Below are 13,374 nucleotides of genomic sequence, written 5' to 3'. Positions count from 1 at the left end.
GTGAAGCTTACAATACCACGTCGCTCTGACTTCTAACTGACCCCATCTTGCCCCTCCCTCGGCAGAGCCGTCTAGTCCTGGGTTTTCACAGCTGCAAACTGCAGGTGCTCACCTGTCAAAGGGAGTCTCCAAAACAAACGTGGGAAATAAAATCCTGGTATCACTTGGGCAAGGGGACTAGTCACCTCGGGTGACCTACCGTGTGTATTCCTCAGATCAAAGTCCCGGGCAGGGGCCAAGCGTGGTGACTCATGCCTGTAATCCCAGCACTTTGGGAGGCTGAGGCGGGTGGGTCACTTGAGGTCAGGAGTTCGAGACCAGCCTGGCGAAAATGATGAAACCCCGTCTCTACTAAAAATACAATAATGAGCCAAGCTTGGTGGTGGGTGCCTATAGTCCCAGCTACTCGGGAGGCTGAGGTAGGAGAATTGCTTGAACCCAGGAGGCGGAGGTTGCAGTGAGCCTAAATCACGCCACTGCACTCCAGCCCAGATGACAGAGCAAGACTCCGTCTCAAGAAAAACCCAAAAAACACGAAAAGTCTTGGGCAGAAAGAGCAGAAGGTGCCCTCCAAGACCCCAGGTGAGGCTGCGAGGGCCTGGCTGGCAGTCTGGCTCGTGGAAGAGGCACTTACTCAGCTGACTTCCAGAAGTGTCCAGGGTGCGAGAGCCGCCGGTTCAGCTTGGGAAGTTTCTCCAGCATGTCCATCAGCAGGCTGAAGCTGGGTCTCTCCTGCAGGTTGAAAGCCCAGCAGGCCGACAGGATCTCCTGCAAATGGAGCTGCCATCAGCGGTGTGTGAGCTGGCTGGGAGGGAGGGGACACACAGTAGGGACACTCCACAAAGGGTCCCTTCGATGTTCTCAAGTACCGTCTAGCTGGCGGGCCCCTGAACGCCCTGCTGACATGAAGGGGTAAGAAGTAACTGGGTTTCAGAGGACCACTCATGCTTCTGGTTCAACATGGAATGCACCAGGTTACCTCACCTCCTTACTTCTTAGATCCATGCGCACCCCAAAATAAGAGTAACCACGATGAACAGACCAGCAATGGGAAAGAGATGAGAAATGGGGCTGTTGGTTTTTTGAAGATGCAAAGTGCAAGGTACAATGTTCGCAGGTGAAATGCAAGATGCTCAGAATATGCGCAAGCTGGGGCTGCAGCGGAGGAGGGAGCCTCAGCATTACTAGAACGGCGGCTGGAGTGACAAGGAAGACTCAGTATAGGGGCAGCAGCTAAGAGTCAGCAGAACAGCTGTCCCGATCACCCCCAGAGCAAAACCCTTCTTGCTGTGGCATTTTGCTGCCTACTCTGAGGATCCACGTGTGTACCAGCACAGCCCTGCAGCCTTCTGATTCAGAGCTGCCTGTGTGGAAAGGCCTATTTCTTGCACATATGACCAGGCAGAATACATACACCCACAAAGACTCAGCAACTCAGGCTTTTGCTCTCAAATACAACTGGACCCCATGGGGTTGCCTGCTGTATCAGGAAAACCAGAGAAAGATAGAAGATAAGCAGATTAAGACACTGTCTCTGGAGGATAGGGGGTGTACATGTGTGTGTGTACATTTGTATGAAGCAGCTACTCTATCCATAAAATAAGACCAGGCTGCAATAAAAAAGAAATCAACAAATAAGAAAGTGCTTGAAATGAGAATATAATTTCTGAACTGAAACACTGAAAGTGCTGGAAGTTAAAAATCAAGGAAATTCCCCAGACTGTAGGCTCAATTCTAGATAGGGATGGAAAATACAAAAGAAGGTAAGAGAAACGTAGGCTCACTAAGAGGAACCAAATTCTGTCTAATGGGGATTTCCACAAAAGTAAACAGACTACTGGGCAGGAAATTATCAAAGAAATAATAAAAGAAAATTTACCAGAAGCTGTCAAAGGTAGCAGCTGTCTTCAGCGGAAAAGGTCCAATAAAGGGACCTCACTTAAAACAGTTAAAAAAAAAAAAACAAACTCTACCCTCAGATATATGTTTATGAAATTTCCCTATAGCAGGGATAAACAGAAAATCCTAGATGCTTCCAGAAAGAGTAAGATAGGCATCCACAAATGGCTGAGAATCAGACCAACACCAGACTTCTCAGGAAGGCACTGGACACTTAGTAGACAGCAGGGCAAAATCCCTGTGGTCTCAGGGAAAATTATTATGAACCTGTAATTCTACTCCTGATATGACGATGAAATAATAACTTTTTTTAGGCATGCAAGGATTCAAAGATTATCTCCCATTCTTCCACTGGGGGGCAGTTTCTTCAGGTTTCACTCGCAGTTTGTTTGTTGGAGTGCAAACAGAGGGCAAGACATGAGACATGAGGAATAGTGCAACTGACCCAGGAGTGAATGAAAAGAAAACAGAAGGGTAACAGCTGTGCAACAGGCCTAACATCCCACTGATTCCAATGACAAGAAACCAGTGGGCTCTGAAAAGAATGGAACGAATTCCACTCAGGAAGCAGAATGCAGAAGCTGAAAGACCTCAGGAACAATGAGAAAGGTGTTTGTTTCTTCTCTCGGCAGTAAGAAAAGGCAAGAAGGGGGGAAAAAAGGCAATTAGAAACTACAGGAAAAACCTAAACTGCACAAGAAAGCCATGGTCCAAATGTGAAGCCAACAAAATTGTGAGCCTTTGAGTAACTGATGAAGTGGAAGAGATGGACCCACAAAGAAAATGTAATCCCAGTGAACTACCTGACCAGTGGCTAATAGCACTTGCAGTCTACTACAGTAGTGTACACACTGTTCATCATCTTCTCACTTTTAGCCTCCATCAATAGGCACAGCATGGAAGATTTAATCATGGCCACCTTAACAATAAGTAATGGAAAACCTGACCTAAGTGGTGCAGCAGAAAGAACAGAGTGCCAGAGTGAAAAGCTGACAGACCCAGATGATGCCTTTGGAGAATGATCTAGGGTGAGGGACTGCTGGTTTTCATTAAGAACCCTCTGGTCTTTTGATGTCTTCCCATGTGCTGGACCCTCAGATACAATGACTAATAACTCACTGGCTGCCTCAGCACATAAAGCAGTGCCTGGTGGTGAACTATACAGCAGCGTGGCTGAAGAGACAGAGAAAGGTGCCACTCAGAGGGCACTCCCAGCTTTTGTCTATGACAGAAAATAATTTTATTGCATTGAGCAATGTTCCCCTACCCCTAACAGCAATGTGTTAAAAAGGGAAGGCAAGACTGGACAAAAGAAAGGGAACACCTGTGAGCCACAAGCTGCTGCCGGAACATCTGCTCCGTCCCCACTCCCCACGCCCTGACCCCAATCTGGTCTCAAAACAACCATCACCCTGCACTAAAAGAAAGCCTTCCAATTAGTTCAGAACTGTAGCTGTGCTCTAGAATGATCTGAGGAGCTTTATTTAAAAATAAAAAATAAAAAAACTATGATCTTATTCCCATCCCAGGTCAATTAAATTGGTACCTCTGTTGGGGAGGCCTTAACCCTGGCACTTTTATAAATCTCCCGGATGATTCCAACTTGCAGCCAGTGCTGAGCCCTGACTCCCTTGCTGCCCTTTGCTCAGCCCTGCTCCAGCCTTCGCCTCCCTGAAGATGGCACTTACCATTCTCTGCTCCAAGATGCTAAGTATGCAGAAAGGAAACAAACTGTTGCCAGGAGGGCAGAACGAAGAATATCTTTTCTCTCAGACACAACAAACATACATAATACTCTGGTTTATACAAAGATGTCCTTGCTAACTCTATTGCAAAGAGAGGTGAAAACTGGAAAGAATCCCCATGTCTAATGACTGAAGTAGTTACATTACGGTGCAGCCACAGGACCTAAGGGCAGACAGTCTTAACAATAAGGATTTGTTAATGATTTGAGGTAATGAGCATAACAAAATGTCATGTGGAAAAAGTCACAATAAAAAAAAATCAGCTAGGTTTTATGACACGTATGTCTTAAATATTTTTTTAAAAGACTATGCCGGGCGCGGTGGCTCATGCCTGTAATCCCAGCACTTTGGGAGGCTGAGGCAGATGGATCGCTTGAGGCCAGGAGTTCGAGACAAGGCTGGCCAACATGGTGAAACCCCATCTCTACTAAAAATACAAAAATTAGTCTGATGTTTTGGTGCATGCTTGTAATCCCAGCTACTTGGCGACTGAGGTGGGAGATCACTTGAACCCAGGAGGTAGAGGTTGCAGTGAGCCAAGATTGTGCCACTGCACTCCAGCCTGGGCGACAGAGCAAGACCGCCTCAAAAAAAATTTAAAAAGACTGGAAGGCAGTGGTTACTTCAGCTGCCATCTGAGCTGCCCCAGAGCCCAGCCAAGGAGGCTGCAGCCACAGCCAGGAGCCTAAAACCTGTATCTTGAGCCCACTGACAGTTGCAGGAGGCAGATAAAGAAGGGTCCCTGGAGAATCTCTGTCCCACCCCACAAGTGTTTACACCAGATGTTTTTGTGCAGATGAGGGTCTTGCCTGGGTACACACCCACAATAGACTGGAGACCTATATGCACTGGGGGAATAGGGTGGAGCTACCAGGAATTCGCACCTTATGCAGGGGGAGGAGCCTGGTCTCTTCAGTTCGTGTATGGTGGCCTGATAGGCAATTGTGAGACGGGAGCCTGTTGGGAGGACCCCCTCTCTTTTGTTGAGAGTTTTCTTTTAATGAATTCCACTCTCCTCACCTTTCAATGTGTCCGTGCGCCTAATTTCTCCTGGTCATGAGACAAGAACTTGAATTTTAGCTGAGCTAAGGAGCAAAAAATCCTGCATCACCACCACACCCTCCTAAGGTGTCTGAGGATGCACCAAGGTGAAAGTGGTATTTAACTGGCCTTGGCCCAGAAGGAGGCCAAGAAGGACAAGCCTGAGAGTGTCAGAGAGGTGATCATCACCCATGGCCCTTGCCCAGCACCCCAAATGAAATGGTATCAACTGGCCAAAGAGGAGCCTGCTGCTAGTGTTGTTAACTAGCATTTTGGTGTTATCTTTGGAGGGGCATCCCTGTACAAACATTTTGCACTTCAACAAGATGAAATATACTACTGTGGAATAAAGTAGATCAAATATAATGTCATCTTGAGTGAGCCTTCTGAAGATGCCCTAGCTGCTTGCCACCAGGCGACTGAGAAAAACATTGCAATCTATTAAGATCTTGGAGGAAGATGAGGTTGAATTCATCCCTGTGAATTTGCCGACAGAGTCTGCAGACAGACGGTGATCCTGCCAGCAGTGTTCATGACCTTAACAAGAAGCTTGCAGCCTGTTTAGATCTTAGCCTGGACAACTGCTGGGTGATCCCTCTGAAGACTTCAGTTGTTATGCTGCCCAAATACGGACTGGAGTTGCTTATTAACATCAAGTCTGTTTTGTCCCAATCCTATCTGATTCATGGACACACGGCTATCACTGATGGCACTGAAAACACTGAGCCCTGGAGTTTCTTCATATATCACTGTGCCGGGATAAAGGAAACTGAAAGCTGTCAGAATCAAAATAGAATCACTAATGTGAAGAAAACTCTGACAAATCGGGCCTGGGAAAGCCATGAAGAGAGGCTTCTTGAGCTTGTATGTCTGATAACAAAAACTATCACTAAAGACTGCAAAAACTGCAACCTTGTATGAAGGCCATGGCAACCTTATACAAAAATACTCCTACAAGGACATCTGCCCCAAACATCCTGTCTAACCCTGGAATGACATCACTCTTGTTAGTGATCTTTGCCACCAGGGAAAACTATTAAATATTTCAAAATAATTATGTAATCCTCTTCCTTTTTTCCTTTACCTCCCTGAATAAGCAAGCCATTCACCATGGTATGCATATTCCCAGTGCAACGCTCTATTTCTAAATAAACATATTTTGAGAACCTCTCTTATTTAACCTGACAAAACTTACAAACACAGAGAAACCATTAAGGAGAAACCACGCAGAAGTGAGAAGTCAGTAACTATCATTAAGACTTGGTTTTTTGAAAACAAGTTTGCTGTGGAAACTTTGTTCTTAACAGTCAAGAAAAACATGGGGAAAGATTTAATACCACAGCATAACACAACTATTTGTATTTTGAGCAGTGATTTTTTTTAAAAAAACTATCTTCTTTCATGTAAATAATATGGGGCTTTACCTTCATCTCATAAATCAATGAAAACCATTATCTTTAAGAAAAAAAAAAAAGACTGAAAGGAATGAAAAAGGTGAGCAGTGGGGTAAGGATGGATATTTTCTTATTTATGCCTCCCTGTTCCTTCCCCATTCCTGGGCAGTGCCCCCATTTCTCAGGTGGGTGAGTGAAGGGTGGCCATGCCACGCGTCCCACCCCACCCTCAGCCCTACTGCCCCACCCAGGGCAGGTGCTACTTACACTGACTTCCTTCCCCAGGCTGACAGAAGCCAGGACACGCTTCATTCCTTCCCCGCTTCCAATCTGCCAGATGGATGCCTCCGCAGCCTGGTTCTTCAAGGGCCAGTCTCTTGCTTGCAGCTCATACCAAACAGTTCTGCGGAGACCCAGCCATGGCCGTGAGCTCCTGGGCCACTCTGCCCAGCTCACACCCAGGGGCTCTTGCGGCCATAGCGCAGCCAGAGGATCACGACCCTTCTCCAACCTTCCTCACCCACTTGGCTTCAGGGGGTGCTACAATGGCCTCCTGGAGGCTCCTCCCAGCCCTAGAGGACCTGGGCCCTGTGCTGTTGTGGGGTGGGAAGTCTGAGACAGCGCAGGCTTGACTGGAGCATTGATGGTCACTCTGACCTCAGCACAAATCCAGCTCTGCCACCTTCTAGCTGCAAGATCCCAGTAAAACTACTTCACCTCAGTGGGGCTAATGTCTCGTCACAGGGTTGTTTGAGGAGTACTAAAGTGCCAAGCCCAGCACCTGGCACACATGGGTGCTCAGGGAAGGATACAGTTAAAGGTCAAGGAGGAAGGATGGCGCCAAGGCCACCCCACTGGGAAGGATACCCAGAGACAGCACAGGTGACCGGGGTGGTGAGCCTTCCTTGGCCTCTCCACATCCCCTTGGCTTTCTTGACTTGGGATGGGACTTTCGCCATCAGACCCACACTGTCCAGTGTGGGAGCCTCTTGCCGCAGGGGGCTAATGAGTGATTGATATGTGCACAGTTGAATGGAGGGATGCTCTAGGCAGAAAACACACACCAGACTTAGTAGGAAAAAAGAATATAAAATATCTTATTGATTTGTATATTGATTACCTGTTGAAATAATATTTTGGATATATTGAGTTAAATACAATATATGATTTTATAATATATAAACAGCGGAAACTCATTTCACCCATCTCTTTTTTAATGTGGCTATTAGAAAACTTTCTCGGGCTCACATTCCATTGCTACTGGTCTGCACCCAGGTCTTTGTGGGGTAGCACGGCCGGCAGGACACCCAGCTTCCCCAGACTGGGAGGGGCAGTTCTCGGTCAGCTCTGGTGAGCATCCTCCCAGATCAGCGGGGTGGGACTGACAGCCAGTGTTAAGCACTGTACACAATTACCTGATTTAGTCCTCATGAAACGACCTTGTTGGGAGGAGCTATTCCAGAAGGCCAAGGATATAGTCACGCACTCAACAAGCGGCAGAGTCAGGACTCAAGACCAGGTTGATTTTTATTCCAAAGCCTGGGCTTTCAACACCTAAAAGCACGCCTCCCTCTGCCCCCCAATGGCTACTAGGGCCCTCTCTTTTGGCCACACTTGGCCTCAGGGCACCAGGGGCCTACTCACCCAAACGCATAGACATCAGCAGCTTTGGAGAACGGCAGCTGATCCTCGTCCTTCCCAGGGGTCATCTCGCGTACGATCTCAGGGGCCAGATAGCACAGCCAGTCGTGGGACAGCTTTAGCTGGTTCTCACGCCTGGAGACCAGGAAGCCGGGACAAGGACACAGACCTTTCAGCAGGCAGCAAAGAGGCCTGCCTGGCACAGGCAGGGCCAGCAGAACACCCACACACAGCTTCCAAAACACACCCAGACCCAGCATGCTGACCCTGTACTTGGGAAAGGCACCGGCGCTTTTGAGGAATTCTACAAAGGAGTCATGACCGGGTGTTTCTAGAAAAGCAGGGCAAGAATGGATAAATATTGACAGGGAGCTGCTGGTGAAGGTGCCCAGCTCCCTCTGCTGGAGAATGAGGCGCCTCTCTAACCAGGAACCCCGATCTGCCCGTGGATCTCAAACTTGCCTGGGGCTGGCCTCGCAGCCTCGCTGCCATGTTCCCTTTCGGGGTTCCCCCAGATGCGAGGGGAGGGGCCTTTCTCCCTACCAATCCCTTCAAGATCTGGGGAAATAAAATTTGATGCTCTTCCTCATCGTGGGGAAATGAATCCTGGTTCCTTGGCCAAGCTGGTGAACAGCCAGGGCAAATGTGAGTGTGGGGACCTGGTTTCCGTGGAAGTCAGCCTGAGAACCCAAACGTGACCCAAATCTGATTCTGAACCAGAACTACAAGGGCAGGACCAAAGCGACCTGGGCTTCCCTGCAGGGAGGGCTGCAGCTCAGCAACAGTGACAGTGCTCAGAGCTCATCCCCACTCTTCCCCACCCACACCCACATCCCACCCAGACACTCAGGACCAACTCACCGTCCCTCTCGGACCACGCCCGAGATCCCAAACAGCCCGAAGTCTGTGATGACCACCTTGCCATTGTCATAGAAGACATTCTTAGATTTGAGATCTTTGTGTACGATGCCCTTGGCATGAAGATATCCCATGCCCTGGAGAACACATCAGGACGAGTGAAGATGTGTGACGATGACAGAGCTGCCACCCTAGGCTGGATGCTTTACCTAAATCCCCACATTTGATCTTCACAATTCCATGCAGTATACTGTCCCCATTTCACAGAAGAAGAAATCGAGGTTCAGAGAGGGAAAGTCACTTGCCCCAAGCTACACGGCAGTGAAGGAGCAGAGCTGAGATCTGACCCCAGACTGGTCTATGCTCCTTTAATGTTACCATGCTTCTGAACAACCACCTTAAGCTTGGCTAAGGTAGGAGGTATGAACAGGGTGATGGGCAGGGAGCCAGGGGGTCAGGGACAGTGACACTATCCGTGTTCAGTCATAAAGGGCCTAAATGAGCTGGGGTTTTCTGTCAGGATATGCACAGTTGGTCTGTGCTCTCAGGCAGGGCAAGGGCTCAAGGCGGGGGAACAGAGAGGCATTCCCACATTGGGGTCCCCAACTGTGAGTGTTCCTAATATCTGAGCTGTAGTAGAAGGAGCCCTGGACTATAACGGAAATCTGGGGTTTGAACTCCATCTCAGCTCAGATTCTCACTCACTCCGTGGCCTTGGACACAGTGCTCAACTTCTCTGAAGCCTGGTTTCCTCGTCTGTCCAGTGAAAACGTGGCAGTGGTTGATTTCTAACCAATGTTCTATTTGAACTGAACACTGATGAGTCAGGTGCATGGAACGTGGGTGACCTGACACAGGCATGATCTCACCCAAGGTCAAGCTGTCTTCAAACACCAGACCCAGGGCTCCTGGGTACCCCACTGCATGGATTATTGCATTTTTAACCTCACACCAATCCAGAGAGGGAGGATATATGAAGACCCTCATTTTACAGGGGAGAAAACTGAGGCTTAGAGAGGCTAAACAACCTACCCAACGTCACACAACAGTTGTGACCAGGATTGAAACTGTCTCTAAAGCCTGCCAAGTTCCTTCCCAACCAAGTTAATTCCATCAAGCCTAATCATGTGGACAGTCAGCTCCCAGCTCTGAGTGAATGAGACAGAGACAGGGAGGAAGAGACAGGGTCCCCACCCTTGAGGAGCCTGAGCTTGAGCGAGAGGCAAAGCTGCCCAAACCACTCTAACGGGGGTAACAGGGTGAGAGGAACAGCCGGGAGCCCTGGAACTGGCCAGAAACCCAACCCCAGCAGCTGGACTCCCTCTCACCTTGATGATCTCCTGAGCGATTTGCCTCGTCTTGTTGATGTCCAGAGACGTCTTGGGGTCCCTCACAAACGAGTGCAACGTCCGCCCCTTGCAGAAGCTGTCGAGGGTGGTAGGGGTCAAGCACGGGTCTGGGGCTGGTACAGCCTGACCCTATCCCTGGTGGAGCCCACGGGGAGAACCGTGCCCACCTGCCTGCAAGGACTCTCTCCAGCCCCTCGACTGTGAGCCAAATCTTCTTTAACCCAGCCTATTCCTGCTGGGGCCTGGCCTGCACGTGCAGAAACACATGATGCCACGCACGTACACGTACACAAATCCCCATTCCCTGAGAGCCAGTGCCTGCCCATCCTACAACAGGAAACAGTGCATCAAAGCTCTCAGGAACTCGGAGTAGCCATGCTTGGTGGTTTCAAGGCAGGACCACTCTGATGGGGAAGAACTTAGCTAATCTAAGGCCATCAATAGGCAACATCAAGGCTCCGGGGCTCACTGTCAAGAGTCTCATAGTTTTCGTTTGCTCTTGATCACAGGGTTTTTATTACAATAAAGGAGTGTGAAAGGAGGGAAAGGGGGTGGGGTAGATGTTAGGGGCGTCAGGGTGACTATTGGAAAAGGAGCCCGAGTTCTGGGGTCTCCACCTGCATCAACTCCTAAAACCCCAGGTGAGGAGGGACCCAGAGAGAATGTGGGTCCAGGGGAGCTATCTTAGGAAGGGACTATGTTTTTAGGAAAATATTCTTGGAGTCTCAGAGCCTTTGAAAACTGGGTGAGGGGTAGAGAATATTGGTTGGTGCTTTCCTTATCTGTGTCCCACTTTCCTTCAGTGTATTCTAAACAAAGTAAGATTTTTTTTGTTAACGAATATTTTCCTGTTTCAGGCAGGCCACGGTGACTCATACCTGTAATCCCAGCACTTTGGGAGGCTGAGGTGGGTGGATCACCTCAGGTCAGGAGTTTGAGACCAGCCTGGCCAACATGGTGAAACCTCATCTTTACTGAAAGTATAAAAATTAGGCGGGTGTGGTGGCGCACGCCTGTAATCCCAGCTACTTGGGAGGCTGAGGCACAAGAATTGCTTGAGCCTGGGAGGCAGAGGTTGCAGTGAGCCAAGATCACACCACTGCACTCCAGCCTGGGTGACAGAGCAAGACCCTGTCTTGTTTTTCATTAATTAATTACCGATTTTGTTTTTCATTAACTAATTTAATTTTTTTGAGATGGAGTCTTGTTCTGTAAATAAATTATGGGACCACCAGTGATCAGTTCATCATTATATGACTCTTCCCAACTCTGCTCCACTCCAGGGAGATAATGTTGGTAGTCTGAAATTGACCACGGTGAGAGTATTTACACCACAGGAAGTGATGGATGTTACAAATTAGGGCTTCCCTCCATACCGCCCCCAAACTGGTTGTTACACATTTACCAGCACATCAGTGAGTTCACCCTATGTGACGAGGATATTGTGCAGGTGTTTTCTGAGAGTAGACCTCAGACCCACAGTCCAGTGCAGGAGGCAAGGTGTGAGCCAGCATGATCTCTCCTTTGTATTTTTACAAAAAGGAAAAAACAGTTTAAAAACATGAGTATATGCAAATGTCTTCATTTTAACAGAAGGAATGTTAACTGTTTATAGTGTCTCTGACTTTGGGGAGAAGCACTCAGCTGCAGTGGGAGAAGACTGGCTTTCACTCTGTACCTTTTATGGACATTGATTTTCTCTAACCTTAGAAAGGTCTCACTCTGTCACCCAGACTGAAGTGCAGTGGCATGATCTTGGCTCGCTGCAGCCTTGACCTCCTGGGCTCAAGCGATCCTCCTGCTTCAGCGTCTCAAGTAGCTGAGACCACAAGCACCTGCCACCAGGCCCAGCTAGGTTTTTTGTATTTTTTGTACAGACAGCGTCTCACTATGTTGCCCAGGCTGGTCTCAAGCTCCTGGGCTCAAGCAATCCTTCCACCTTGGCCTCCCAAAGTGTTGGGATTATAGGTGTGGGCCATTACACCAGCCCATATTTATTTCTTTTTTAGTATCAATGGGGCTGTGAGTTAGAAGTTATACCCCATTTTTGGTTTTCTTCTTTATGCCTCTATTACAACTTCCACATCCTCTAGGGCATCCACACAAATGGGGCTCCCGGGGAAGGGGGAGGCTGAGCTGGCCATCCAGCATGAGGTCCTGGGGCTTGGTTACCTGGTGATAATGGCCAGGTGGGGCGGGTTCATGCAGGCCCCCATGAAGAGCACCACGTTCTCGTGCCGCGTCTGCCGGTAGTTCATCACCTCTTTCTTGAAGAGCTTCAGGTGGTCCTGGTTGTGGCCGTCCATCTCCAGCAGGCGAATGGCCACCTCGCCATGCCAGCGGCCGCGGTGCACTCGGCCCCAGCGGCCCTGCCCGATGGGCTCACCCAGCTCTACCTGCTCGAAGGGGATGTCCCACTCCTGCAGGTACACGCTGGTCTGGCTGGCCTTGCGAGAGATGGGGCCCCGCCAGGGCCGGCGAGAGCTTGGCAAGTCGTCCACCTCGTCCTCGTCGTCTTCTGCCTCTGACTTGCCAGCCTCTGGCTCCTCAGCCTGAAAGGAGAGCAGGAAGGAACAGGGATGGGCAGCAGATCTGGGCTCTGCGACATCTCTTCCTTCTCCTGGAGCCCTAGCCAGGTAACAGGGGAGAGAGGCATCCTGCCAGGGGACACAGGTTGTAGCTGCAGCTCTGCACTGGCCTGCTGTGCAGCTCACTTAGCATCATTGGACCTCAACGTCCTCATCCACAGTATGTGGCGGCTGGCCCCCGTGACCTGAGGCCCTTCGTCATGCTAATACTCCAGTACCTACCTGTGAGCAACATCTAATTGTCTAGGGAAGAGCAAGAGCATCCCTGGCATAGAAGAATTTCACTGCATCCATCCTTCCGGAACTCTTGTTTAAACAGAGTTTCTGACTCTCCCCTGGGCAGGAGTAAATCAGTCTGTTAACATTCTCCAAGCCATAATGCAATGGAGAGATCCAGGCTCGGCTGACACTTTTGTTTAAGGGTCAAGGCAATGGTTCTTGACCCTGGCTACAATCACCTGGGGAGAATGGGGAAGGCAAAGCTTGGACAAGCTTGCTCCATTACATTCCTCATCGTTCTTCCCTACCATGCGCCTCTGCAATGGGTGCCTGGGACAGCCCTTGCCAGGGCCCAGCACCCACTCACTCTCAAGCCCCCTGCACGCTCTGAGATGGGGAAGGGAGAAACAAGGGAGGGGCCATCTGTGGACACGTGTGTGTCACCCTCACCTCCGCTTCGTGAGCCTCCAACACGTCTGCTTTCGGCTGGTTGTCGAGCCTAAGAGTAAAACAGGGTTTGTCAAGGAGACCTTGCGGGAGGCCGCTCCGCTCTCAGCTGGCGGGGATTCCCGGGAGAGATCTGAGACAAAGATCCTTACCCTGACTCACACCTGGCTAGGGGAAAGGCCACGTGGATACC

At 49.5% G+C, this 13,374-nt stretch overlaps 1 protein-coding gene across 5 annotated transcripts in view; it reads right to left on the bottom strand.

Moving 5' to 3' along the window:
* LOC105475948 (kinase suppressor of ras 1) overlaps nucleotides 1–13,374 on the bottom strand; it is a 169,491-nt gene that overhangs the window by 8,322 nt on the left and 147,795 nt on the right. For all 5 annotated transcript variants that reach the window (XM_071082561.1, XM_071082562.1, XM_071082563.1 and 2 more), the window contains 7 exons: nucleotides 13,185–13,233; nucleotides 12,100–12,479; nucleotides 9,907–10,003; nucleotides 8,582–8,715; nucleotides 7,724–7,855; nucleotides 6,347–6,482; nucleotides 635–768 (listed from right to left, as the gene is read on the bottom strand). In XM_071082561.1, coding sequence (XP_070938662.1) covers nucleotides 635–768; nucleotides 6,347–6,482; nucleotides 7,724–7,855; nucleotides 8,582–8,715; nucleotides 9,907–10,003; nucleotides 12,100–12,479; nucleotides 13,185–13,233 — 1,062 coding nt within the window. The remainder of the gene's footprint in view (nucleotides 1–634; nucleotides 769–6,346; nucleotides 6,483–7,723; nucleotides 7,856–8,581; nucleotides 8,716–9,906; nucleotides 10,004–12,099; nucleotides 12,480–13,184; nucleotides 13,234–13,374) is intronic.

Source organism: Macaca nemestrina, chromosome 17, assembly GCF_043159975.1.
Source record: "Macaca nemestrina isolate mMacNem1 chromosome 17, mMacNem.hap1, whole genome shotgun sequence".
Classification (NCBI taxonomy): domain Eukaryota; kingdom Metazoa; phylum Chordata; class Mammalia; order Primates; family Cercopithecidae; genus Macaca; species Macaca nemestrina.
The sequence above is the reverse complement of the archived record's forward strand: the minus strand, read 5'-3'. Positions and strand labels throughout refer to the sequence as shown.